Below are 27808 nucleotides of genomic sequence, written 5' to 3' on the forward strand. Positions count from 1 at the left end.
ACCATAATCCGAACCATAACCAAGTTGTTTTACTTGCCTAAAAATAACAAACAATAAGAAATGTATGTTGAGATTGTACGTATGCCTGGTTTACAGACATGTAATATGACAACATTTTATTCTGGCTACTGGGTTGGTGGAGCGACAACACCTGTGGGGGACATTTACTATTTGCTTGTTCATTCATTCATTCATTCATTCATTCATCCCTTTCTGAGTCGTCTCGCCTACAGACAGCAGGTGTACAATTGTCCCAGAAACAGTGGCTATGTTTCTCTCCTGCTGACTGGATCAGAGGCCGGAGCGCCGCCTCGTCCAGAAAAATGACATTTGTGTTTGTTTCCAATCGAGCTTCCTGATGCCAGGAGTCGGGACGCCGTCTGCCGTGTCTGCGTCACTTCCCACCTCACAAATAAAACCTGGTGAGGGGAAACGCTGCGGCAGGTTCTCTCCTTCCTCCCACCTGTCCAGGTTCTCTCCTTCCTCCCACCTGTCCAGGTTCTCTCCTTCCTCCCACCTGTCCAGGTTCTCTCCTTCCTCCCACCTGTCCGCAAAGTCCCGATCCCACAGCGGTCCGTCCTCCGACCCGCTCCGTGGTTCCGTCTCTGTCCGCCGGCCTCAGGAGGTTTTGGCCTTTTGGTCGCATTTGCTGTCCGTGACCTCCGGGTGGCGCGGCGCCGGGGCCTGGGGACTCTTCTTCTGCTGCTCTTTCAGACGCAGGTGTCTCGGTTTGACCGGCAGCGCCACGGCCAGCAGGATGCAGCCGATATGGAGGCTGAAGTACCAGGACCTGCACAGACAAACGTTTCAATATTGACCATTTTTCGGCCCTGCGGCTTATATAACGGTGCGGCTAATCTATGGATTTTTACAGCTAACGGCCACTAGGGGACCTCCTAAATCTATGGATTTTGGTACGAGAGACAGAACGAGAGCAAGACAGACAGACCCTGATTGGATGATGTTGCAAAAAATGTGCCTCGCGACCTGCTTGGAGCAGAGCCACTACGCTCTCTCAGCCACTACTGTAAAACACCCTCCCTCCTCTCTTCCTCCCTCGCTCGCTCCGGGGGGAAAATGGCAGCGATTGAGCCAGAAAGACAGTCTGAATGAAATTGAATGTAACGTTCCCAATTCTATGTATTAACTTCTAAAAAACTAACGGCAACATTTTGGAAGGCTAAGCCACACAACTAGCTCGTTGTAATCTAACATCATGCTTCAAAAGATGGCGAACTGGCGGTGTTACGACGATGAGGGTAAGGACTCAAAACGGTCTCCGCTGATAAGACACGGAGATCTCTGTTACAGGCAGGCGCTATGCCTCCTCCTGGTTGGTAATTAAACATTAAAACACCTGCGGCTTATAGTCCGGTGCGGCTTATATATGTAACAAACATGCAATTTAGCTGCTGCGGCTTATATTCAGGTGCGCCTTATAGTGCGGAAAGTACGGTAATAGATGTTGCTTTGCAGTGGTGCATTCCATTGCACTCGGAACTCGGAGAAAAACCACTTCCAACTCGGAAAAGTGCAACAGAATGGTCTTTCAACTTTGGATACCTAACATAACTTGTAGACTTATTAGACCAGTATCATGAAGCATGTGTCTGTTGTTGGTTGTCTCCCAGTCCGTCTCAGAGACGGCATCTCCAGTCTCCCAGTTACTGACCTGTAGAACTTGATGGACGGGCCGACGGACAGGAGCACGAACGGCACCACCGTGTAGCAGATGGCGATCTGGGTGGCCGCCCACGTGATGATGTCATAGAGCAGTTTGTGGGCGGGGGATCCCAGGAAGTATGGCCGAACGTTGTGTCTGACCTGAGAGGAGCAGGGCAGACATTCATTAACCCTTTATTCATCTGTTTCACATCACAGTTCACTACAGCAGTGGTTCCCAACCTGTTTTGTCTTATGTACCGTTTGAGCTGGTTTGCCAATAGAACCCCTCACTCACATGTTGAGGATTCTCCTAAATCTATTCTATTTAACTCATGTTAAACTGTTACTATCTAACACAGGGATGGGCAACTTTGATGATAGAGAGGGCCACAAACAAATGTCCTCGGTAGCATGTGACTCAGTGTTATTACTGTAACAGCCAGCAGGTGACTCAGTGTTATTACTGTAAGCAGCCAGCAGGTGACTCAGTGTTATTACTCTAAACAGCCAGCAGGTGGCTCAGTGTTATTACTGTAAGCAGCCAGTAGGTGGCTCAGTGTTATTACTGTAAGCAGCCAGCAGGTGAGTCAGTGTTATTACTGTAACAGCCAGCAGGTGGCTCAGTGTTATTACTTTAAGCAGCCAGCAGGTGGCTCAGTGTTATTACTGTAAGCAGCCAGCAGGTGGCTCAGTGTTATTACTGTAAGCAGCCAGCAGGTGACTCAGTGTTATTACTGTAAGCAGCCAGCAGGTGGCTCAGTGTTATTACTGTAAGCAGCCAGCAGGTGAGTCAGTGTTATTACTGTAACAGCCAGCAGGTGGCTCAGTGTTATTACTGTAAGCAGCCAGCAGGTGGCTCAGTGTTATTACTTTAAGCAGCCAGCAGGTGGCTCAGTGTTATTACTGTAAGCAGCCAGCAGGTGGCTCAGTGTTATTACTGTAAGCAGCCAGGTGACCCAGTGTTATTACTGTAAGCAGCCAGCAGGTGGCTCAGTGTTAACTGTGAGCAGCCAGGTGACTCACCGCTCGTGCAGCCAGTGTGATGACGATGCCGGTGAGGAAGGTGAGGTAGTAGCCGGGGTACGCTCCATGCCACATGGCAGACAGGATGAAGGTGGCCGCCGTGGGGTTGTAGGGGCAACGCTCGTAACAAACCCTGTTCACAAGTCACACAGAGACACAACAAATCCTGTTCACAAGTCACACAGAGACACAACAGACCCTGTTCACAAGTCACACAGAGACACAACAAACTCTGTTCACAAGTCACACAGAGACACAATAAATCCTGCTCACAAGTCACACAGAGACACAATAAATCCTGTTCACAAGTCACACAGAGACACAACAGACCCTGTTCACAAGTCACACAGAGACACAACAAATCCTGTTCACAAGTCACACAGAGACACAATAAATCCTGTTCACAAGTCACACAGAGACACAATAAATCCTGCTCACAAGTCACACAGAGACACAATAAATCCTGTTCACAAGTCACACAGAGACACAACAAACCCTGTTCACAAGTCACACACAGACACAACAAATCCTGTTCACAAGTCACACAGAGACACAACAAACCCTGTTCACAAGTCACACAGGGACACAACAAACCCTGTTCACAAGTCACACAGAGACACAACAAACCCTGTTCACAAGTCACACAGAGACACAACAAATCCTGTTCACAAGTCACACAGAGACACAACACAGCCTGTTCACAAGTCACACAGAGACACAACAAACCCTGTTCACAAGTCACACAGAGACACAACAAATCCTGTTCACAAGTCACACAGAGACACAACAAAGCCTGCTCACAAGTCACACAGAGACACAACAAACCCTGTTCACAAGTCACACAGAGACACAACAAATCCTGTTCACAAGTCACACAGAGACACAACAAACCCTGTTCACAAGTCACACAGAGACACAACAAACCCTGTTCACAAGTCACACAGAGACACAACAAACTCTGTTCACAAGTCACACAGAGACACAACACAGCCTGTTCACAAGTCACACAGAGACACAACAGACCCTGTTCACAAGTCACACAGAGACACAACAGACCCTGTTCACAAGTCACACAGAGACACAACAAACTCTGTTCACAAGTCACACACAGAGACACAACAAAGCCTGTTCACAAGTCACACAGAGACACAACAAACTCTGTTCACAAGTCACACACAGAGACACAACAAAGCCTGTTCAAAAGGCACACAGAGACACAACAAACTCTGTTCACAAGTCACACAGAGACACAACAAACTCTGTTCACAAGTCACACAGAGACACAACAAACTCTGTTCACAAGTCACACAGAGACACAACAAACTCTGTTCACAAGTCACACAGAGACACAACAAACTCTGTTCACAAGTCACACACAGAGACACAACAAAGCCTGTTCACAAGTCACACAGAGACACAACAAAGCCTGTTCACAAGTCACACAGAGACACAACAAACTCTGTTCACAAGTCACACACAGAGACACAACAAAGCCTGTTCACAAGTCACACAGAGACACAACAAACCCTGTTCACAAGTCACACAGAGACACAACAAATCCTGTTCACAAGTCACACAGACACAACAAAGCCTGTTCACAAGTCACACAGAGACACAACAAAGCCTGTTCACAAGTCACACAGAGACACAACAAACTCTGTTCACAAGTCACACACAGACACAACAAAGCCTGTTCACAAGTCACACAGAGACACAACAAATCCTGTTCACAAGTCACACAGACACAACAAAGCCTGTTCACAAGTCACACAGAGACACAACAAAGCCTGTTCACAAGTCACACAGAGACACAACAAATCCTGTTCACAAGTCACACAGACACAACAAAGCCTGTTCACAAGTCACACAGAGACACAACAAAGCCTGTTCACAAGTCACACAGAGACACAACAAATCCTGTTCACAAGTCACACAGACACAACAAAGCCTGTTCACAAGTCACACAGAGACACAACAAAGCCTGTTCACAAGTCACACAGAGACACAACAAACCCTGTTCACAAGTCACACAGACACAACAAAGCCTGTTCACAAGTCACACAGAGACACAACAAACCCTGTTCACAAGTCACACAGACACAACAAAGCCTGTTCACAAGTCACACAGAGACACAACAAACCCTGTTCACAAGTCACACAGACACAACAAAGCCTGTTCACAAGTCACACAGAGACACAACAAACCCTGTTCACAAGTCACACAGAGACACAACAAAGCCTGTTCACAAGTCACACAGAGACACAACAAAGCCTGTTCACAAGTCACACAGAGACACAACAAAGCCTGTTCACAAGTCACACAGAGACACAAGCAGGGTCACACACATCAACTGGGCGGTCTCTCTTTTGGGCCTCATTTAGAATGTGGTCTTGATGCCCAGTTCAGATTTGTTTGCCTATATCTAATTTTTGTGACCGCTTGTTTACATCTGTACTTTGAAAAGTGATCCATATCTGATGCACCTGCGTTTACACTTGCTTAACACTTTAAAAAACCACATGTGTACACAATCAGCCACAGCCAGCTGACGCCAAAACGGAAGGAAACAAACAGCCAGCGTCGGATTTGTTTTGGTATGAAGAACCCTGTATTTTGGCCTGCATCAACTCTTCGCCCTAAAGCAATAATATGCAATATGCAATATGCAATAATATGCAATATACAAGCAGTAATATGGTCTACTATAATTCCTTTGCCAATGTTGTTGTTTCTCTGATGTGATTTCTCTGTATATCCTGTTATCTCTTCTAATTCTCTAAAAAAAAAAATCGTTTTTTACTGGATAGTACTATGTCACTTTTATCTGTTTTCTTTCGCCATCCACTTTGAGCTACTGTCCTTGTATGAAAGGTGCTCTATAAAGAAAATCCACTTTCATTATCATTATTACATGTTGCAGTTTCTGTTCCCCTCCTCACCGTTTGAGCCAGTGAGCCGTCTGGATGTTCCAGTTGTCGAGGAAGACCTTGAAGCTCGTGGCGAACTGGAAGAGAACCGAGAGAAACGTCACAATGTGGTGAAGAACAGTGACAAAGACGTGTCCTGATCCTGATCTGAGCGGTCACACGGCCTCACAGAGCAGATCTGGATCAGATTCAGGCTCACGTTAGTCCGCTTCACATTCAGAGATCTGGTCTCTCACAGCAGATCTGGATCAGATTGAGGCTCACGTTAGTCCGCTTCACATTCAGAGATCTGGTCTCTCACAGCAGATCTGGATCAGATTGAGGCTCACGTTAGTCCGCTTCACATTCAGAGGTGTGGTCTCTCCACTCTTCACGTGTTGTGGAGCGAGTCAGAGAGTCTGCTGTTTCCCTCGTCAACGGCTTCTTCTTGCTCAGAGAAACAACCCAGCCAATCAGAGCCTTTGTGGGCGGGACTAATGTTTGAACCATTCGTGCGACGGTTTGCTGTCAGTCTTTTGGCAGAATCGATTTGTTGAAATCACCTCCGACTGAGCAGAGGAGGCACTAGTGCAGCGGTCAGGAGTCACACCCCATGGGCACGGTTCTGGATTAAGCAGAGCTGCAGAGCTGCAGTAGAATGGACAGTTTGTGATGTATTTTGAAAGGGTAAGATGTTTAAAGAATCAAATATTATCAGCGTGATTTTATGCATTCAAACGTACTTCCTGGAACTATTCCCCCGCGCACACAATAGCTACGTGAGTCACAAGGCTATCAAGCATTTTGGACATTTCCCTAAACAGTGGTAACCATAACGGCATAGAGGCTTGCACATGCCCAGTAGACGTCATGTTGCTGCTCCTCACCTCTATATTGAGGATCCTCAGGTTGGAGATCAGGTCCCAGCGCGGAGAGCCGTCACTGTCGTAGCCGTTGAAGCCGAAGCCCGCGGCGTTGTTGATGGCGTCCGCTGAGGGAGAGATAGATTGAGAGAGAGAGACATAGGGAGACACACACACATGCAGGCACGCGAACACACACACACACACACACACACGCACACACACACTCCCAGTCAGGTGGGGACATTGTAATGATTTATGTATATTTTCCATTAGTGCTAATTCATTAGCACCAGTAAGCTAGTTAGGGTTACTCATTTAGATGAAAAATGTGATGAATTTAACGTTATTTATTTTACTTTGTCCACTATGCAATCGAAGCCTCTGGCCAAACAAGCTGTTTGCAGTGTGAACAAGCCGTTAGAAATGTAGAGATATGAGAGAGAGAGAGAGAGAGAGAGAGAGAGAGAGAGAGAGAGAGGGAGGAAATACAGGAAGGAGGAGGAGAAGAAGAAGAAGAAGAAGAAGTAGAAGAAGAAAAAGAAGAAGAAGAAGAAGAAGAAGAAGAATTGATTGATTGATTGAGTTCTTTATTGATAATGAATATACAGTATATACAAATATACATACACAGGCTCACCATTATCAAAAGGATATAAAAACGCAATAAAGCTAATAGCTTATTTCCATTGCGGTCCTTGAGATGTCTGTGATAAAATGTGTACTGTTGTATGTATGCCTGGATGTGTGTAAGTGTATAAGAGTATGAGTGCATCAAGCACTTGTCAGAGTCTGCGGGTAATGCATGGGTGTGCCTGCCACGTAGGGGGGAGGATAATATGGGGAAATAGGGCACATTGAACAATCAATAAATATGAGCCTAAAATAAAATAAAAGACAATTAGTGCAATTAAGAATAAACCCAAACAAATCCTAATAAAATACGTTCAGAAAACGAATCAAATAAAATAAATAAAACAAAATAAAACTAATAAAACTAATAAAATACAGGGTCGATTGAGATACCGGCTCGGTTACTGGCTGGCCGACAACAGGTCGCCCCCCACCTCATACACCTTGGCTACCATTAAATCCAACCTACCTATAATGTATAATATATTATAATGTTACACATCACTACCATACAATGCTATATATATATACAAGATAATATAACATTACAATATACTATATACACCTATATACATCTATATACATATATATATGTATATATATTATTATACTCTAACTCCAGGTTCTGTTTCTCCTGGTCCAGTTCTTGACTTTAACTTTGAAGGAGGGATAGGGGCTGATTGTCTTAATCTCAGCTGGGAGACTGTTCCAGGCTACTGCCGCTGAGTATAGAAAAGAATTCTGTCCAATGCATCTTTTGCATTTTACTGGGACCAAATCTGTGGGGCTCCCTCTAGTGCCGTGACCATGTACGTCACTGACCTTGGTGAAGTAATTTCTGAGGTATTTTGGGACAGCATTGTTGACTATCCTGTGGACCATGCCGAGTTTGATTTGTGTTACTCTCTCATCTACTCTGAGCCACTTGAGGCTGTCGAAGTGAGACTGTAGTAGGTGAGTCCTAGGATTCAATTGTAAAATGAGTCTGACTAATCTATTTTGCGCTGTCTGGAGCCTGTTTTTCAGTGATACTGCGATGCCGGTGTACCAGGAGGAACATGCGTAGTCGTAATGACACTGAACCAGTGCTCCCGCTAGGATTTCCAGAGCGTACCTGTTGACATAGGTTGAAATCCTGGAGAGGAATTTCACTCTCTGGTTAACCTTTTTTGCTACCTTCTGCGCCATGCTCTCTCCTGATAAGGTGTTGTCCAGCACACATCCCAGATATGTGACCTCCTCTCTGGCTGAGACCTCTACGTCTCCCACCACTACCCTGAACCCCGGAGACCTCCTCAATTTAATGGTAGAACCAAAGAGGATGGCTTCTGTCTTACCTAAGTGGAGGGACAGCCTGTTATCAACCAGCCAGCAACCGATCCTTAGTAGTTCTCGGCTGAGGATCCTTTCTACCTCCCCTTTATCCTGGTGTGAGACCAGAAGAGCAGCATCGTCCGCAGAAGAAGAAGAAGAAAAAGAAGAAGAAGAAGAAGAAGAAAAAGAAGAAGAAGAAGAAGAAGAAAAAGAAAAAGAAGAAGAAGAAGAAGAAGAAAAAGAAGAAGAAGAAGAAGAACAAGAGACCTACCGAGCGTCCAGACAAAGTAGTACTTGGGCCGTGTGGTGAGCATGGACAGGTAGAGGTAAACCACGCGGCGGTACAGCGGCGTGTCGGACAGGAACTGGTCGTCCGTGTTGCGCTCGACGGGGAACACCTTGCACACGGAGAGGAAGAGCACCAGGGAGAGCAGGCAGGTGGCCAGCTTCCCCAACACCACACCCTGGAGAGGAGGGGAGGAGGAGAGGGGAGGAGAGGGTTAGAGGAAGAGCACCAGGGAGAGCAGGCAGGTGGCCAGCTTCCCCAACACCACACCCTGGAGAGGAGGGGAGGAGGAGAGGGTTAGAGGAAGAGCACCAGGGAGAGCAGGCAGGTGGCCAGCTTCCCCAACACCACACCCTGGAGAGGAGGGGAGGAGGAGGAGAGGAGAGGGTTAGAGGAAGAGCACCAGGGAGAGCAGGCAGGTGGCCAGCTTCCCCAACACCACACCCTGGAGAGGAGGGGAGGAGGAGAGGGTTAGAGGAAGAGCACCAGGGAGAGCAGGCAGGTGGCCAGCTTCCCCAACACCACACCCTGGAGAGGGGGGGAGGAGGAGAGGGTTAGAGGAAGAGCACCAGGGAGAGCAGGCAGGTGGCCAGCTTCCCCAACACCACACCCTGGAGAGGGGGGGAGGAGGAGAGGGTTAGAGGAAGAGCACCAGGGAGAGCAGGCAGGTGGCCAGCTTCCCCAACACCACACCCTGGAGAGGAGGGGAGGAGGAGGAGAGGAGAGGGTTAGAGGAAGAGCACCAGGGAGAGCAGGCAGGTGGCCAGCTTCCCCAACACCACACCCTGGAGAGGAGGGGAGGAGGAGAGGGTTAGAGGAAGAGCACCAGGGAGAGCAGGCAGGTGGCCAGCTTCCCCAACACCACACCCTGGAGAGGGGGGGAGGAGGAGAGGGTTAGAGGAAGAGCACCAGGGAGAGCAGGCAGGTGGCCAGCTTCCCCAACACCACACCCTGGAGAGGGGGGGAGGAGGAGAGGGTTAGAGGAAGAGCACCAGGGAGAGCAGGCACGTGGCCAGCTTCCCCAACACCACACCCTGGAGAGGGGGGGAGGAGGAGAGGGTTAGAGGAAGAGCACCAGGGAGAGCAGGCAGGTGGCCAGCTTCCCCAACACCACACCCTGGAGAGGAGGGGAGGAGGAGAGGGTTAGAGGAAGAGCACCAGGGAGAGCAGGCAGGTGGCCAGCTTCCCCAACACCACACCCTGGAGAGGGGGGGAGGAGGAGAGGGTTAGAGGAAGAGCACCAGGGAGAGGAGGCAGGTGGCCAGCTTCCCCAACACCACACCCTGGAGAGGGGGGGAGGAGGAGAGGGTTAGAGGAAGAGCACCAGGGAGAGCAGGCACGTGGCCAGCTTCCCCAACACCACACCCTGGAGAGGGGGGGGGGGGGGAGAGGGGGAGTAGGGGGGAGGAGAGGGTAGTTATAACGTGTTCAAGAAAACTCGGAACTCAGAATTACAGGTCGGAAATTCGGGTCTAATTTCAGAGCTCCAGTCTGTCTCAGTTGACGTCATCAAAGTGTTTGTTGACCTACAGTAATTTGGGGTGTAAGTATCATAGACTGTAAATGGTAAGTATGCAATATAAAGACACTTAAAGGGCTCCTACTTGACATTTAAAAAACTTAAAGGACAGTGAAATGGCTTTAACTTGACATTTGTGACACGCCCCCCAGGCAAAGGGACCACATCTCGCCAGAAGGGAAGTCCCGCAAAATGAAAAAGTCATAAAAATAAAAATATATATATATTTTTTTCCATTAATACACACATTTAGGTTTTGAACTATCCATTCCACATAAAATACAAGCATTTTAGGATCAGTAAATAGTTGTATCTAGTGACTGTATATATATATAATAGTTGTGCTTCTTTGTGGCTGTTTCTGCGGGACAGATAGGGGGTTTTAGGGGCACGGTCTTGCATTAACATAACTAGTTTCAATTGGCTTTTGTTTGACTTTTGTTTGAGTATCAGCCAATCACACACAGTCTCGCACACAGGAACCAGATCAGCGTGGCATAATGGACATTTGACATGGACATTATTCCACACTGACATTATCCTACTCTTAACTCAGCTAAAAACAGCGTGAACACAACTATGTCGGAGGTCAGAAATTCCAAGTTGAAACTTCAGAGTTCCGAGTTGTCTTGAACGTGGTGTTAGATCCAAACTGCTGTGGAACCGTCCAGAAGTCACATGACACACTTCACACAGAGCCAGAGACTATGCAAACTAAGTGAGAGTGTCTGGACTTCACCACCCTGGCAGACACAGAGGGAGAGAGAGAGAGAGAGAAAGAGAGAGAGAGAGACTTGTGATGTGTGGCATACGTTTGGCGAAGGCTCGCTCTGCTGGAGCTTGCCGTTGGCCTTCCTATTGGTCTGCAGGTCTCTATGGCGACAGGTCCCGCCCTCGATGAAGGCGATGTAGTCGTTGTAGGAGCAGGTGGGTCCGGCCAGGATGCCCAGGAAGTTACAGTTGTAACTGAAATACTCCAGCAGGCTGGGCATCCTCCTGGAGACAGACAGACATGTGGACTTCAGGGGCGTTTCTAGGGAGTGGCCAGAGGTAGTCTGGGCACCTTTCACCCCGCTTTTTGTCATGGGGCGTAAACCACGGAACCAGAATGAACATCAGAAGGCAGTGCGCCCAAAAACGTCTTTGTTGCCGTTAGCTTGACGTCTCTTGCCTCGATTAATTGTCTGATGCAAAGCTCCTGTATTGGCTTAAAAGATGTGAGATTGTGAATCCGCAATGTTTCAAAAAGAACTTCTTCAAAAACTTCGTTCGGTACGTCCATCTTTTGTTTTGTTGTTTGCCGTTCTGATACTTGGGTCAAATTGTCAAGTTAACGTAAAAGTTGACGAGATAGAAACGCTGCCCATCACCAGGTAGGGTGACAAAATCAATTGTGAGCGGAAGCCAGGCTCTTTCTCGCCGAGAAGAGCCTGGTGACGCGAGGTTAGGCCAGAGGTGGCACTGAGCACCCCTAAAATCTAATTGGCCACCCCAGGTGCCACCCCAAAATCCCGAGGGTGCTGGCATCTGTGGCCGACATGACTGTCTTTCAGAGGCTCATTTTTAAAGCTACAGTGAAGATACTGATATCATATGAAACTAGAAGACCTAAAGCATCCATTGCTGGAAGGGGGCTAAATAATGCTCCAAAGTGAAGGAAAGATTTTGACTTTCCACATCCTTCCTGAATGCTGCACCCTTGCTTGAGTCTGTGGCACTGGTTGACTTCGAACACGGTGAGCATCAGTTTGTTCAAAGGACCGACACAGAGCTGAACCTTCATGCAAAAAAGATGCCCAACATGGTAACAAGGCTGTCAGGTGAAAGTGATGACAGAGAGAAATGAAGGCGAGCGGTGAGACAAACCTGATGGCCAGGATCTTCTGTCCAGGCGTCAGATGTTCCTCCTTACGAGCCAGACCTGATCACACAGACACACAAGACACTGTTAGTCTGAGCTCCAGACCTGATCACACAGACAGACAAGACACTGCTAGTCTGAGCTTCAGACCTGATCACACAGACACACAAGACACTGCTAGTCTGAGCTCCAGACCTGATCACACAGACACACAAGACACTGCTAGTCTGAGCTCCAGACCTGATCACACAGACACACAAGACACTGCTAGTCTGAGCTTCAGACCTGATCACACAGACACACAAGACACTGCTAGTCTGAGCTTCAGACCTGATCACACAGACACACAAGACACTGCTAGTCTGAGCGTCAGACCTGATCACACAGACTACACACTGCTAGTCTGAGCTTCAGACCTGATCACACAGACTACACACTGCTAGTCTGAGCTTCAGACCTGATCACACAGACACACAAGACACTGCTAGTCTGAGCTCCAGACCTGATCACACAGACACACAAGACACTGCTAGTCTGAGCTTCAGACCTGATCACACAGACAGACTACATACTGCTAGTCTGAGCTTCAGACCTGATCACACAGACACACAACACACTACTAGTCTGAGCTTCAGACCTGATCACACAGACACACAAGACACTGCTAGTCTGAGCTCCAGACCTGATCACACAGACACACAACACACTGCTAGTCTGAGCTTCAGACCTGATCACACAGACACACAACACACTGCTAGTCTGAGCTCCAGACCTGATCACACAGACACACAAGACACTGCTAGTCTGAGCTTCAGACCTGATCACACAGACACACAAGACACTGCTAGTCTGAGCTTCAGACCTGATCACACAGACAGACTACACACTGCTAGTCTGAGCTTCAGACCTGATCACACAGACAGACTACACACTTCTAGTCTGAGCTTAAGACCTGATCACACAGACAGACTACACACTGCTAGTCTGAGCTTCAGACCTGATCACACAGACAGACTACACACTGCTAGTCTGAGCTCCAGACCTGATCACACAGACAGACTACACACTGCTAGTCTGAGCTCCAGACCTGATCACACAGACAGACTACACACTGCAGGTCTGAGCTTCAGACCTGATCACACAGACAGACTACACACTTCTAGTCTGAGCTTCAGACCTGATCACACAGACAGACTACACACTGCTAGTCTGAGCTTCAGACCTGATCACACAGACAGACTACACACTGCTAGTCTGAGCTCCAGACCTGATCACACAGACAGACTACACACTGCTAGTCTGAGCTTCAGACCTGATCACACAGACAGACTACACACTGCAGGTCTGAGCTTCAGACCTGATCACACAGACAGACTACACACTGCTAGTCTGAGCTTCAGACCTGATCACACAGACAGACTACACACTTCTAGTCTGAGCTTAAGACCTGATCACACAGACAGACTACACACTGCTAGTCTAAATCTGTTGGATCCAGTGTGTTAAAGTGTCTTTTAGACAGTCTCCTCTCCTCTCCTCTGCTGCAGGCGGCTCACTCGTCTGCTGCAGACGGCTCACTCGTCTGCTGCAGACGGCTCACTCGTCTGCTGCAGGCGGCTCACTCACCGTCGTGGATCTCAAAGGCCAGGCTGGTGATCTTCTGTGTGATCACCATCATGGGTCTGCAGAGGGAAGGAGTGGGACAGCCTCAGTGTGAAAACTAACACACACATCACATAAACACACTGTACAGTACACTTCACACAAATCACATAAACACACTGTACACTTCACACAAATCACATAAACACACTGTACACTTCACACAAATCACATAAACACACCGTACACTTCAGACAAATCACATAAACACACTGTACACTTCACACAAATCACATATACACACTGTACACTTCACACAAATCACATATACACACTGTACACTTCACACAAATCACATAAACACACTGTTCCACCAAAAATAACTTTTGACCAAATGTCTCATCTATGAAGTAGACGGGTCAGTGGGTAGGTGTGGGAGTCAACACGTCTGATTTAAGAGACTAACTTCAGACAGGCTCACCCTGTGAAGTCAGCAGAGTACATCCCGTAGTCCAAGACGTAAACTCGTGTGATCTGACAGAAACTCAGATAGCCCAGAGCCACCAGCAGACAGTATCTGAAATCACACACACAACACACACACACACACACACACACACACACACACACACACACACACACACACACACACACACACACACACACGTATGGCTTCCTGATGTCACGTCCTGTCTAGAGTGCGTTTACATGCAGACAATAAACAGTTTATTAGCGGATTTCTGGAGTTACCTGATTATTCAAATGGTCATGTAAACAGCATAAACCGATAAGCTTTATCCGTTTATGGCCGTTATCGGGTTATGAATAAACCGATAAACATACCTAGGTTTTTGGCCAATAACCTGTCTTTTGAGTGCATGTATACAGCGTATCAGGTTTCTTGTGGGTTTATACATCTGCGCATGTACAAGTTGCATGTCAAAAGTTGAATTACCGCCGCCTTCTGGAGAGAAATCCGACTAATTGACTGAATCATGTAAACCCGGGTTTTTCCTATTGTCGGATTATTAAAGTGCATGTAAACGCAGTAATCAGATTATTGCCATAAACTGATTACTCACAGTTATCAGTTTATTGGTGTGCATGTAAACGCACTCTATCAAACAGGCTGAACTCAAAATATCACATACTAACACTCATTTGCCCGCTTACAGCCCCGCCCACCCCTGCCAATTGAACCGCTTGTTTGAAAGACCCATGAAACATGTTTTAAGCAGAAATGTCCAAACCACTTTAACAAATGACTTGAACACCAGGTCACATTTCAGACAGAGTCAGACGTACTTGTGCATGTGTTCCACTCCGGTCAGGATCATAATGCCGTAGGTGAGTCCGCTCTGAACCAGGAAGTGAAGGGCGTACCTGCAACACACAGAGAGACAGACCAGAGGCGTCACATCTCCACACCAAACTGATCTGATCTGATCTGATCTGATCTGATCTAAGTAGAGGGAAAACTTCCACAGGAGAAAGACACTTTTGTAACACTTTAGATTAGGGAACACATTGGCCCCTATCGTTGCATCGGCGCAGTTTCTAGGCCGAGCGGCAGGCGCAGATCAAAGCAGTGGGCGTGGACAGGCGCACTTGATATCGTCGTGCTGGCGCTAGATGCAGCCCAAAGCATTACAACCACGCCTTTTAGGCGTAAAATTATGCACCGTCATGCTCATTGGATAAGTGCAATAAACGAATGGCACGCTTGCCTTTTTAGCTCCAATTCCACTGGTCCCGCAAAACCAGACGAAACCCAAGCCTCTGATCCCCCCCCCCCCCACCTCCCTTCATCCCGTCTGTCTCCATATATCGGCTATTATTCCATATTATGATGCTTCTCAAACCAATCTAACTGCAGTTTAAATAGCCTACTGCAAGCATGTAAATACGCTACACTATAGCAAGATCAAAGTGAAAATAATGTTCTATGCATCAGCTAGTAAAATATAGCCTATTAGATTGGTGAAAGTTTGTCCAGAAAGATATCATTTTCTCTCGCCTGCTGCAGGAAGGATGATGCACATAAATATACCCTACATTATGTCAAGTCATTGCATAAATGTGTTTTTATTGTAAAACTAAATGTGAAATAGGGCCAAGTTATTGGAGGGACATCACAGTATAGCAGATGCCATTAGAAGCGCGTTCCGAAGCGCGTTCCGCTGTTACTTCTCTAAATCACGTTAACTCGACAAGGGGTATATATAGGCCCAGGAGGACATATATGTTTCACATAGGGTGGTGTTTTCATTTCGATGTTTTATTTGGTCCAATATTGAAATGTTGACAATGGCAGGCTGTGTTACCATTACACATTAATTTAGAACTACCTTTTATATCTATTTTTGCTCATTTGGTGGCTATTTAGTAGCGAAATGAAGAAACACAATGCATGCTGGGAACTCAGAGAGAGAGAGAGAGAAGGGTGACAGAGAAGAAGCAGTGAAGGCACAGAATAGGCCTGCTTTTCAAAAGCGCAAAGCGCTAAATGTAGGCCAGGTCCCAAGATATCACTAGGCTGGTATTTAGCGCCGACACGCCCACTTTGGGACTGCGCCACGCCCATTCGGCCTAAAGCGCATTTGGCAGCCTAAAGCCTATTGCTATCTTGCCGAAACAGGCGCAAGGCACGTTTTTTTGCGGTTAAGGCCCGTAATAGCGCCGATGGCCTGTGGGAGAATAGAGCCCATTACCTTTTATTTCTGACCCCCCCCCCCCCCCCCCCCCAATTTTCTCCCCAGTTGTACGTGGGCAATTTCCCCCTGCTGCCCCGATCACTGCACCCTCTCTGCTGATCTAGGGAGAGCCGTAGACTTGCACCATGCTTCCCCCGACACAGTTGCCAGCCGCTTCTTTTCACCTGACAGCGGGGAGCTTCACCGGCAGGACGTAACACGTGGGATGATCACGCTATTCCCACCTGTTCCCCTCCGCCCCGAACAGGCGCCCTGACTGACCAGAGGAGCAGCGACCAGGACACATACCCTTAATCCGGCTTCCCACCCGCGGACACAGCCAATCGTCCCTGTATGGACGCCCGACCAAGCCGGAGGTAACACGGCCGGGGGGCGCGACCCTGCGAACCTGGTGTTGGTAGGCACGGAATCTACCGCTACACTACCTGGACGGCCCCCGGTAAAGGGGCGTTCACACCGAGATATTTATTTTTCGCTCTGTCGCTCAAGTCAACCCTTTGGAATCGCTCTGTCGCTCTGTTTAAATCGCTCATCAACAGGCACATGAAATGACGGACATGTGGGGGATATAACGTTACGCAATGTCATGCTGTTTGTCCACTACGAGCCACCGTCATTGTTTACAAGCTAAGCCTATCAGCGTGCTCCTAATGCGAGCTGCATACCGGTAGTACAGACTTCACTTCATGTCAGCTGTCAGCCTGTCAATGTGGTTTGTTGCCACACAATAAACCAGCGGTTTGTTCCAAGCCAGTGTGATCCTTGACTCGCTCTCACACGGCAGCCAATCAGCATTGAACAGCGAGCGACTGATGCCAGCGTATTTTCGCTCGAGTTGGAATATTTCATCTTGAGCGACGAGCGTATTTTCTCCCTGTCGCTCTGTCTCTGCCGCTCAGACGCCCAGCGATTATTCTCCCAGGCGAATATACGCTCAATCGCTCGTTTGCATTGACTTTGTATGTAAACTCGACGCCAGCAACACACTTTAATAGGTCGGTGTGAACGCAGCTTAACACATGAACTATTAATAAGTTGTATAGTTGTATTGTAAGTTGTTGCATTATTAGTCATTAAATTACTTATTAGCATTATTGTATTCTATGAGTACTGTAAGTCCACTGCGTTAGCGCTTATATCAGTCAGTGAGGAGGACGTTGTTGAACATGAAATAAGGTGTTAGTAGTATCACATGTTATTGAGAGAAGAGAGAGAGTGACTGCAGGCCAGTTGGGGTTGTGGGTTAAATTCTGAGTTCAGAGAGAAAGAAACTCTGCTACCATTTCTCATCAAAGTCAATCTCAGCAAAACACAATCACAACCAAACAAAGTGTGTGGTTGTAGCTCCACACTGCCTCCTGTCTCAGGTTTCACGACAGACGAGACGAGACGGAGCCACTTTCCTCTGATCCACCGGCTCAGTCTGAAACCTGAGCTAACCTGTCAGGTTACAAAACACTTTACAGACAACACTGAGAAACCAAGGCCTGGAAAACAAGGAGTACAAAGAGAAGTAATGTCGGGGAAACAGACGATTACAAAGAGACTAAAACGTCAAGGTAACATCCACGAGAGTCCGGCTCCTCTTCTTCTTCTGTGGTGTTTTTATGGCAGTTGGCATCCTTTTTATGTTGCATTACCGCCTCCTTCTGGATTGATCCATCCACTGTTTCCCTACATTCTGTCCCTGTGTCACACTCCCTCTCCTCCAAACCCAAATCTCTCTTCCCTCCATGAGGTCAACGGACCACAACCCAACCACAACCCCCAAGAGGCAGTGACATGCAGAAGTCGTGTGCTTGTAAACAGATCAAACTGAATCAAATCATGTAACGTTGCTCGGGACGTCCATTTTCAACGTTTCAAAAAGGTCTGTTACAAAGTGATTCGCTGTATCTCCAGGCTGTTTCACTACAGAGGAGAATGCAGGGAGAACATCAACAGATACCTGAAAATCCCACTTCATTAGAGTAACAGTAGGCTATCTGTACTTTAACTAAACTGTTCTTATAGAAAAGACTTGTATTAGGTTAAATTATGTCAAATACATGACAGTTTCGACTGCTGACTTCCTGCAGTCTTCTTCAGAAGTCAGCAGTCGAAAATGTCAGGTATTTGATGACATAATTGAACCTAAAACAAGTCTTTTCTATAAGAACAGTTTAGTTAATTTATTTTGGTTAGACAAAATGAACCTTTTTGGATTAGTATCTGTACTTAGTTACTTTCCATCTCTGACCCCCAACCTAGAGATTGCATGTTCTATTAATTAATAATTAATGAATTAATAATTTGCACTTCTTGTCCCTGTGGCGGTTTGGCCTGAGACTCACCAGCCGAAACAGAAGAGGGCGAAGTAGAGGCCCAGCAGAGTGGCCACCACATGTCTGATGAAGGGAGCGGTCCTGCTGGGGTGGAGGACGAGACGGAACCAGAAGGCCGACAGCAGAGCACAGAGCTGACACACCACAAAGTTCACCTGGAGAGAGGGAGAGATGGGGAGAGAGAGAGAGAGAGAGAGAGAGAGAGAGAGAGAGAGAGAGAGACACACACACACAGAGAGAGAGAGAGAGAGAGAGAGACACACACACACACAGAGAGAGAGAGAGAGAGAGAGAGAGAGAGACACACACACACACACAGAGAGAGAGAGAGAGAGAGAGAGAGAGAGGGAGAAAGAAAGAGTTGGTGATTTCCTTTCTGCCCCCCAAAACCCATCATGAGACAACTGACACTCCAACTGCAGGAAAGCACAAGGGATTGGACATCTATACTGTAGACAAATAGACAGTCTGGACTGAGGCTTGTCACTGCCGGATCTGCATTGCGCATGTGCGATCGGGTCCGCCATCTTGGACAGCCATGTACGGCAACACCACTTGGACAAACCACATTAGAGTTGACATTTGTCAGGGGCGTCTGCGTAGTGTAGAGCTAAAAGCACTCGCCTACGCCCACGGCGGGGGAACCCGGGTACAATTCCCAGGCACCGGTACCTCTGGCTTGGGTCAAACGTCCCTACAGACACCCTTGGCCGTGGCTGCGGATGCAGAAGCGGGTGGGGTATGAGTCCTGGTCACTGCACTAGCGCCTCCTCTGGTCAGTCGGGGGGGTGCCTGTTCGCGTGGAGGGGAACTGGGGGGGAATAGCGTGATCCTCCCACCCGCTATGTCCTGCCGGTGAAACTCCTCGCTGTCAGGTGAAAAGAAGCGGCTGGCGATTGCACATGTATCGGAGCAAGCATGTTGCGTGCTAGTCTACAACTCTCCCCAGATTGAGGAGATGCATGGAGCAATGACCAGGACAGTGCAGGGGGGAGTGGCCAAGTACAATTAGTGAGAAAATGGGAGGGGGGGGGAGCTTAATCTGTTTCCACTGCTTTTACTTTTGATTGATACACCAACTTTTCCACTTAAAAACCTATTTTTATTTTTATTTTTTTAATTTGACAGTGTTTAAAGCCCCAATCAGTAAGATTTTTGACATTTCTTACTGTAATATAAGAGCTTTTTAGTCACAGGACATGGTAGATTGACTTGTAATAGGGAGACCCTCGACTTTATTTATCCCACACCGCCCTCCATTGGCCAGCCCTGGGACTAAGCAAGTTGTCTGCCACGTCCCGTGGCAAGAAAAAAGAAAAAAGAAAAGGACGCGCGCATGCGCTGTACAGCGGAAGCGCTGTCTTCAGGAAAACAAGGAAGTAACTCGATTCGGATTTGCTACGAAAATGATGTTTCACGGAACTATGGATTATTATTTCATCACGTGGTGAGTACCCGATGTCACAACATGTACATAGAGCTTTCTGGCGCTGTGTTTTGTTGACTTTGAACGGCGATATCGTTATCGATACTATTGGACCCAGAGGGCGCAGTTTCTCCAACAGTAAAACTTGGAAAACTTACTGAATGGGGCTTTAAACTCAGGATTTCAATGAGCAAATTGAAAATGCGCATGCATGAAAACAGGTGGATGGAAACCCGCCTAGTGGTGAATGGAGTCTGACTCAATACCATGACCGGCCAGGGGGGTCGACTGGAGACCAGCTCGAGTCAACTATATAAGTCCCATTCGAGACCAATAAACCATAGCAATGTGTTATCCAAGGCATTGTATTTATTGAGCAGTGCCTCAGTCTGCACACTATATGACTTTGTGATTTTTAAAAGCAAATTAACGACCAAAGAATTGTCAGACATTATGAACAGTTACATTAAAGGAACACTCTGCCCATTTTCAACCAGCTTTGTATCATTAGAACATCAGTAGTATATCAGAAAACTGTAAACGGTTTTGAAGTCTGTCATTTAATTTGACAGTTATTGAGTGTTAAAGTGTGGACCAGTGACATCACTGCTCCACACTAACTCAAATTAATAACTCATTAACTCTCAATAACTGTCAAACTAGATGAATGATGAATAGTTTGACAGTTATTGAGAGTTGATTTGAGTTAATGAGTTATTAATTTGGTGGTGTCTGTCCGTGTGCGTTCATTTCTCTGTTCACTTCCATTCATTTTCAATGACAGCTGTCCAACTGTCCGTGGAGTACTCAGAAGCGTACGTATCCAGAAAATTTGCATACGTTTTGATGGACAGAAAGTTGAAGAGGGATGAACTTTTTCTGGATGGACGTATCGGACGGTCGGATGGTCGGATAGTCACGGTCCGTTTAGCCAATCAGAGTCGAGGTCTCAAGAGGAGGCGTACCGAGATTTGTTTCAACTTTTCAAAGAAGATGGCGGCCGAGGCGGTGAAGGAGGCTATAATTAATGCTGTGTACACCATCCCGCTGTTGTACAACGTGATAGTCGGTGTCACCGTCTGATTTCACCATCTAATCTGGTCATCCAGTGGCATTTTATTGCCACATTAGTAACGTAGCGCACAGAGCTAACAGCTAGCTGACGCCAGCTTTCTTCTTCTCTTGGTTTATAGGCGGGTCGCTGACACCTTCAAGGTGCTTACCGCCACCTGCTGTACAAGTAGGTTACTTGTACATGCAACGGATATAAATCTATCCGTCTATCTGTTCTGTCCATTTTCTGACGGATCAGTGTGGCCAAGGCCTAAGCCTTTCAGTGAGCGCATCATTTTATCAACTGTGAAGATTGTGTAACTAGCTGCTGGTCACTTTCTTAGAAGAGATTATAATTAGCGATGTAATGTTAATTCATCCGAGACAATTCAAGAGTCATATAGAGAGGCAAAGTGACCGCCTACTTCCTGCTTCCGCACTGTACCAGAGATTTGTATCCGCCATTTATGTCCCCATAGACATTTTGTAAAATGCTTATAAAAATAGATTTACTTCGTCAGACCAAATGGTTCAGCTATATTTAGAATCGGGAGAGACCATAGAACTTCTCGCTCGAAACAAAACTTTAAAAAACTACATCGAAAAAATATTTTCTTTAAATCTGCAAAAAAAAAAACGTTTTGGTCCAAGTGAAATGTTATGTGGTCTGTCCTGTTTCTAAATATATCTGAACCGTTTGGTTTGAACAAGTAAAACTATTCTTATAAGCATTTTACGAAATGTCTATAGAGACAGTCGGCATGTGTGGGAACGCCCACAAAATGTGATACGGCTGGAGCGCGAGTGGGGTAAAACCAACCGCCGATATATCTCATGGGCTGACTCACCAAAGGACGGTGCTGCGGCTCTAAACTACAGGTTTGGGGATTCTAGAGCAGAACACAAGATGTCTGTCTGCTCAGATGTGCGTTCACTGCGGTGGTTAAATCCTCGATCGTGTCTGCCTGGGCTGGGCTATCGGCTAAATTCTAACTTTGCTGAATGGATAGAACGGGAGATTTACCCCACCCTGACCACGCCCCCAGCCAGGCTGAGCCAGCTAACCCAGCGTCTATGACGAGACATCGCCTCAACCTATGGGAAAGTAATTGGCGGATGAAAATCTCTAGTACAGAGCTGAAGCAGGAAGTAGGCAGTCACTTTGCCAAGTCATATTAACTACGAGTCAGAGACGAGACCAAGACTGTCAAAAGTCGTTCTTGAGTACTCGCACGCGAGGCACCTTCACGGCTGCAGTGCGTCACGGGTCGGCAGGACTTGGGGCTTTGGGTTGAGAGTTTGAGAAGTACGGCGCTACAGCATATTAGCCAAATGCTAATTATTATTCTTATTATCCATGTGTCAAATTATCCCCGCAGAGCTAATTTCACGAGTCGTTTCCCTGGCCGGAGGTCACTGTGCTAAAAGGAAGTGATTAACGGCGGCAGGGACGAGAAGAAGAAGATGACCTCTGGAAGATGAAGTCGCACCCTATTGCACCAGTGAAGAAGAAATACAGAGAAAAATGAATGAGAGAGAAAAAGGGGGGGGCGGGGTTCTTAATTAAATTCTCATCCTCGTCAGCGTTTACTCAGAGTCTGTGGTTCTGATCAGATCCGCCCGGGTCATTGATCCAGCCCAGTTCTGCAGCTTTTCGTCTCAACATGTTTGAGGGTTCGACCGACTGGCCGTTCTTCAAGGTTGATCACAGTTTATGAAGCTGCGGAGACAATATGTTGTGTTATTTGGAAGTGTTGTTATTTTTTATACATTATTACAGTATGCATTGATTGTCTTTGTCTGTCTGGCCCACTTGAGACCAAATTGGCTCCCATGTGGCCCGTGAACTCAAATGAGTTTGCCACCCTGCCATAGAGAATGAATTGCAGAGAGGCGCTGCTGGTCCAGTAGCTCCAAAAACACTTTCTGTGTACATGGTCCCTAAAAGAGGATCACAGGACACTGAAACTCTCCTCTCAAACCCAATACTGGTATACCGCTACTGCGTACTGAGTACTATTATAGAGTACTCAAGTTCATAGCGTAAGAATATGGTCAGAAAATGAACAGCCGAGCGAAAATGCAGGTGTAGGGCGGGGTCCGTGTCCGATTGGAAACACAGCAAGCTAACGCAAAACAAGAGGTCAAAACGACGTGACGCGCGAATAGAGACAGAGAGGCATTTGTCACCTCGGCCTCTCTCCACAGGGAGGTCACACAGAGGTCACACAGAGGTCAGGGTCTGCCTCCTCTCCATCACACACACATCAGTGTGAAGCCTCATCACAGGCTGGAAGGTCACAGTGACACTGACAAGGCACCGGTACAGCCAGAACATACATCACAAGCTATATATATATATATATATATATATATATATATATATATATATATATATATATATATATACAGTATATATATATATACATCACAAGCTATATATAAGTAAAGGAAGATGGCGCCGGGAGAAGGCGACTCGCTAGGGAGCTCTAGTGACCTCATAGACAAATAGGCTTGTATTCCAGTGTAAACGCGTTTTGTTTTGATTTCGTTGCTTCGACTTGCTTTGTAAATATCTATTGTATATAACAGTGTAACTGAATAGTGTAGATAGTGGCGTCTTCGCACTTTTCTTTGCAAGAAACCGCGACGGCGGGGACCCGCTCTGCCCGCTTTGTCCGCTCGCACGCAAAAAACAACAACAAACAACAGCCCCGCGCCCCCGCCATGGAGGCAGAGAACGGAGGCACGGACACCAGCGGATATAACATGGAAATCAGCGTCGGAATAAAATACAACAGGGACGCGCTGATCAAAATCAGGAAAGAACGGATATATCCCAACAGCAACTGGCAAGCTCCAGATCTTACGGATTTTCCTGAACTCAAAAAACAACGCTGGAGGAGGGGGAAGAGAGGGGGGCTTCTCGCCCGCTTGAGGAAGCGCGCGGATAAACCACCTCTCCCAAGCATACTGCTGGCAAATGTTCAATCGCTGGAGAATAAACTTTGTGAACTAAGAGCGCGTGCACAATACCAAAAAGACATAGCGCGATGCAATGTTCTGTGCCTAACGGAAACCTGGCTTACTCCTGACACAACGGACCACTCTATCGCGCTACCAGGATTCAGTGTATTCAGAGGAGACAGAAACGAACAATCCGGTAAGAAGAAGGGAGGGGGCGTATGTCTTATGATTAACGAAAACTGGTGTGTAAACACCACAGACATTGGGAAACACTGCTCAGCAGATCTTGAATATGTAATGGTACAATGCGTGCCGTTCTGGAGTCCGAGGGAATTCACGACAGTCACCATCATGGGTGTATACGTTCCTCCACAAGCGAACGTGACTGTCGCACTGAAAGAGCTGCAACGCGCCATCAGTGCACAGGAGACAAAACAACCCGAAATGGCCCTGGTGGTGACTGGGGATTTTAACAGGGCAAACCTGAGAGGCAGAATGCACACATTGTACCAGCACATTCACTTCCCCACGCGAGGCAGTAACACACTGGACAAATGTTACTCAAACATCCGACATGGCTACAAAGCCGTCCCTCGCCCCCCTTTCGGCAAATCGGACCACGCCTCCATCCTACTTGTACCCAGGTACAAACAAAAACTAAAAAGACAACCCCCAGCATTCCGAACCGCCCACTGCTGGTCAGACCAATCAGACGACATCCTGAGGGACTGCTTTGACCAAGTGGTGTGGGAGGAGTTCAAAGCTGCAGGAGACCTGGGCGAGTATGCAGATACGGTGTCATGCTTCATAAAGAAGTGCACCGACGACATAGTCCCCACAAAAAAAGTCAAAATAATGCCGAACCAAAAGCCTTGGGTCAACAGCGACGTCAGGGCTGCCCTTCACGCCAGGACCACCGCCTTCAGCTCTGGCACAACTGACCAATACAAGCAGGCACAATATGCCCTCCGGACCGCTATAAAAATAGCACGTAGAGATTATGGAAGGCAGCTGGAGTCAAAACTGGACACTAACAACCCCAGACACCTGTGGAGAGGGCTCCATGCTGCCACAGACTTCAAAGAGGTGAAACGACAGAACCCCAGCACGTCACCCACCCTACCGGACGAACTCAATGCGTTCTACGCTAGGTTCGACCCCTCTGCCAGAGCGCCTCCCCTCCTCCCCCCCCCCCCTCTCCCACCCCTCCCCCCCCTCTCCTCCCCCCCATCACCCCCCCCTCCCTCCTCCCCCCCACCACCCCTCCCCTCCCCACCCCCCCCTCCTCTCCTCCCCCCCCACCTCCCCCCCCCCATCACCCCTCTCCTCCCCTCCTCCCCCCCCTGCCACCTCTCCCCCCCCATCACCTCTCCCCCTCACCGCCCCCCCACCACCCCTCCTCCTCTCCCCCCCAATCACCTCCCCTCCCCCCTTCCTCCCCCCCACCCCCCGATCACCTCCCCTCCCCCCTTCCTCCCCCCCACCCCTCAGCACCCGCACCCCCCCCCATTCCCACCTAACCACCAACCCCACCCACCCTCCACCCCCCACAGACCGCCCCCTCACCATCACTGAGGATGAAGTGTGCCGGTCGTTCCTGCGTATCAACCCACGCAAGGCGGCCGGCCCGGACGGCATCCCTGGGCGGGTCCTCAAGGCCTGCGCCCACCAGCTGGCAGCCGTGTACACAGACATCTTCAACCAGTCCCTCTCCCTCCGACGAGTTCCCTCCTGCTTCAAGGCAGCAACAATCATCCCCATTCCCAAACAGAAAAAAGTGACCAGCCTCAATGACTGGCGCCCTATAGCCCTCACACCAATAGCCAGCAAGTGCCTTGAAAAGCTGGTCATATCAAAGATCCGTCCCACACTCCCCCCGGACCACGACCCGCTGCAGTTTGCATACCGCCCCAACAGGAGCACAGCGGATGCAGTGGCACACGTGCTCCACACCGCCCTGTCCCACCTGGAGGGGAAGGACACCTATGTGAGAATGCTGTTCGTGGACTACAGCTCAGCATTCAACACCATAGTACCCTCCAGGCTGGTAAGCAAACTCAGGGACCTGGGACTAAACACAGCGATGTGCGACTGGATCCTGGACTTCCTGACAGACCGCCGCCAGGTGGTGAGGGTGGGCAACCTCACCTCCTCCCCGCTGACCATCAGCATAGGAGCACCCCAGGGGTGCGTCTCCAGCCCCTTCTGGTACGACCTCTACACCCACGACTGCGTGGCGACTCAAACTTCAAACACCATCGTGAAGTTTGCAGACGACACAGCAGTCGTGGGGCTGATCTCGGGGGGCGACGAGACGGCCTACAGAGAGGAGGTGAGGGTCCTGGAACAATGGTGCCAGGACAACCACCTCTCTCTGAACGTCTCCAAGACCAAGGAGATCATTGTGGACTACAGGAGAGGGGGGGGCACACACCCCCCAATCACCATCAACGGCACAGTGGTGGAAAGGGTGGACAGCTTCAAGTACCTGGGAGTCAACATCCACCAGGACCTGACCTGGGCCGGCCACACCGCCACTGTTGTCAAAAAGGCCCAACAGCGAATACACGGACTCAGGCGCCTGAAGAAGTTTGGGCTAAGGAAAGAAATCCTCAGGGACTTCTACAGAGGCACCATTGAAAGCCTGCTGACTGGCTGCTTCACCGCCTGGTACGGGAACTGTACCACCATGGACCGCAGGGCGCTACGGAGGGTGAGGCGCGCGGCCCAGCACGTAACAGGAGACGAGTTGCCAGAACTGCACAAACTGTATAACCAGCGGTGCCTCAGGAGGTCCCTGAAGATCATCAAAGACACAAACCATCCCCACAACAGCCTGTTCTCCCGGCTACCCTCAGGGAGGAGATACAGGGTTCCAAAAACACGCACAAATCGCTTGAGGAACAGTTTCTTCCCGCAGGCCACGAGACTCCTAAATATGCACAAATAGTGCAGTAGTCGTACCGCAGTACCGTACTGCAGCTGCTACTATTACGGATGCCTAACGTTTAATTGTAAATTTAAGTGTATGTTTAATAAGGTGCCTAACGTTTAATTGTAAATTTAAGTGTATGTTTAATAAGGTACATGCTATTTGCACATGTATGTATAAAACGTCGAATTTGGAATGTCTGAACACGTCTAACGTATGCACATGACATGTGCACCTATGTGCAATGAATATGCCACTGTCGTATAAGCCACCGACTTGTCTTATGGCTTATAAGATGCCTATTTCTTATTGCCTTATTGCTGTCTTATTGCTTATTGATGCCTATTTCTTATTGCCTATTACTTATTGCTGTTGCCTATTTGTACTATGTCGTAAACGGAGTCCACTGCACAAGAATTTCACACGTGGTACTTGTACCATGGAGTGACAATAAAAATCTTGAATCTTGAATCTTGAATCTTGAATCTTGAATATATATATATATATATATATGGTCTGGGTGAATACTTGATTTTAATTGGCTGTAGGGTTCCCAATATTTTCTGATAATGGACACATAGTAAGTACAGGAGTTCCAGTCAAACTGTCTGTTGACTGGTCTAATTGAATGTGCTGGCTATTAGTATCAGCCTATCAACATGGATCTAAAATGAGTCATTTACAACACATCAGTACCCCATGAACACCACAGGAGGGCG

At 48.0% G+C, this 27808-nt stretch overlaps 1 protein-coding gene across 1 annotated transcript in view; it reads right to left on the reverse strand.

The window, feature by feature from the left end:
* Nucleotides 1-618: 618 nt before the first annotated feature.
* Nucleotides 619-27808, reverse strand: part of mboat2b (membrane bound O-acyltransferase domain containing 2b) — a gene marked incomplete at both ends in the record, with an annotated part of 37012 nt that continues 9822 nt past the window's right edge. Inside the window, 12 exons of the mRNA XM_083643065.1 lie at nucleotides 619-790; nucleotides 1673-1824; nucleotides 2689-2821; nucleotides 5629-5693; nucleotides 6483-6586; nucleotides 8677-8869; nucleotides 11023-11206; nucleotides 12077-12131; nucleotides 13698-13753; nucleotides 14155-14250; nucleotides 14979-15056; nucleotides 18721-18866. Coding sequence (XP_083499191.1) covers nucleotides 619-790; nucleotides 1673-1824; nucleotides 2689-2821; nucleotides 5629-5693; nucleotides 6483-6586; nucleotides 8677-8869; nucleotides 11023-11206; nucleotides 12077-12131; nucleotides 13698-13753; nucleotides 14155-14250; nucleotides 14979-15056; nucleotides 18721-18866 — 1434 coding nt within the window. The remainder of the gene's footprint in view (nucleotides 791-1672; nucleotides 1825-2688; nucleotides 2822-5628; nucleotides 5694-6482; nucleotides 6587-8676; nucleotides 8870-11022; nucleotides 11207-12076; nucleotides 12132-13697; nucleotides 13754-14154; nucleotides 14251-14978; nucleotides 15057-18720; nucleotides 18867-27808) is intronic.

The sequence above is a fragment of the Poromitra crassiceps genome, assembly GCF_964638095.1.
Source record: "Poromitra crassiceps genome assembly, chromosome: 9".
Lineage (NCBI taxonomy): Eukaryota > Metazoa > Chordata > Actinopteri > Beryciformes > Melamphaidae > Poromitra > Poromitra crassiceps.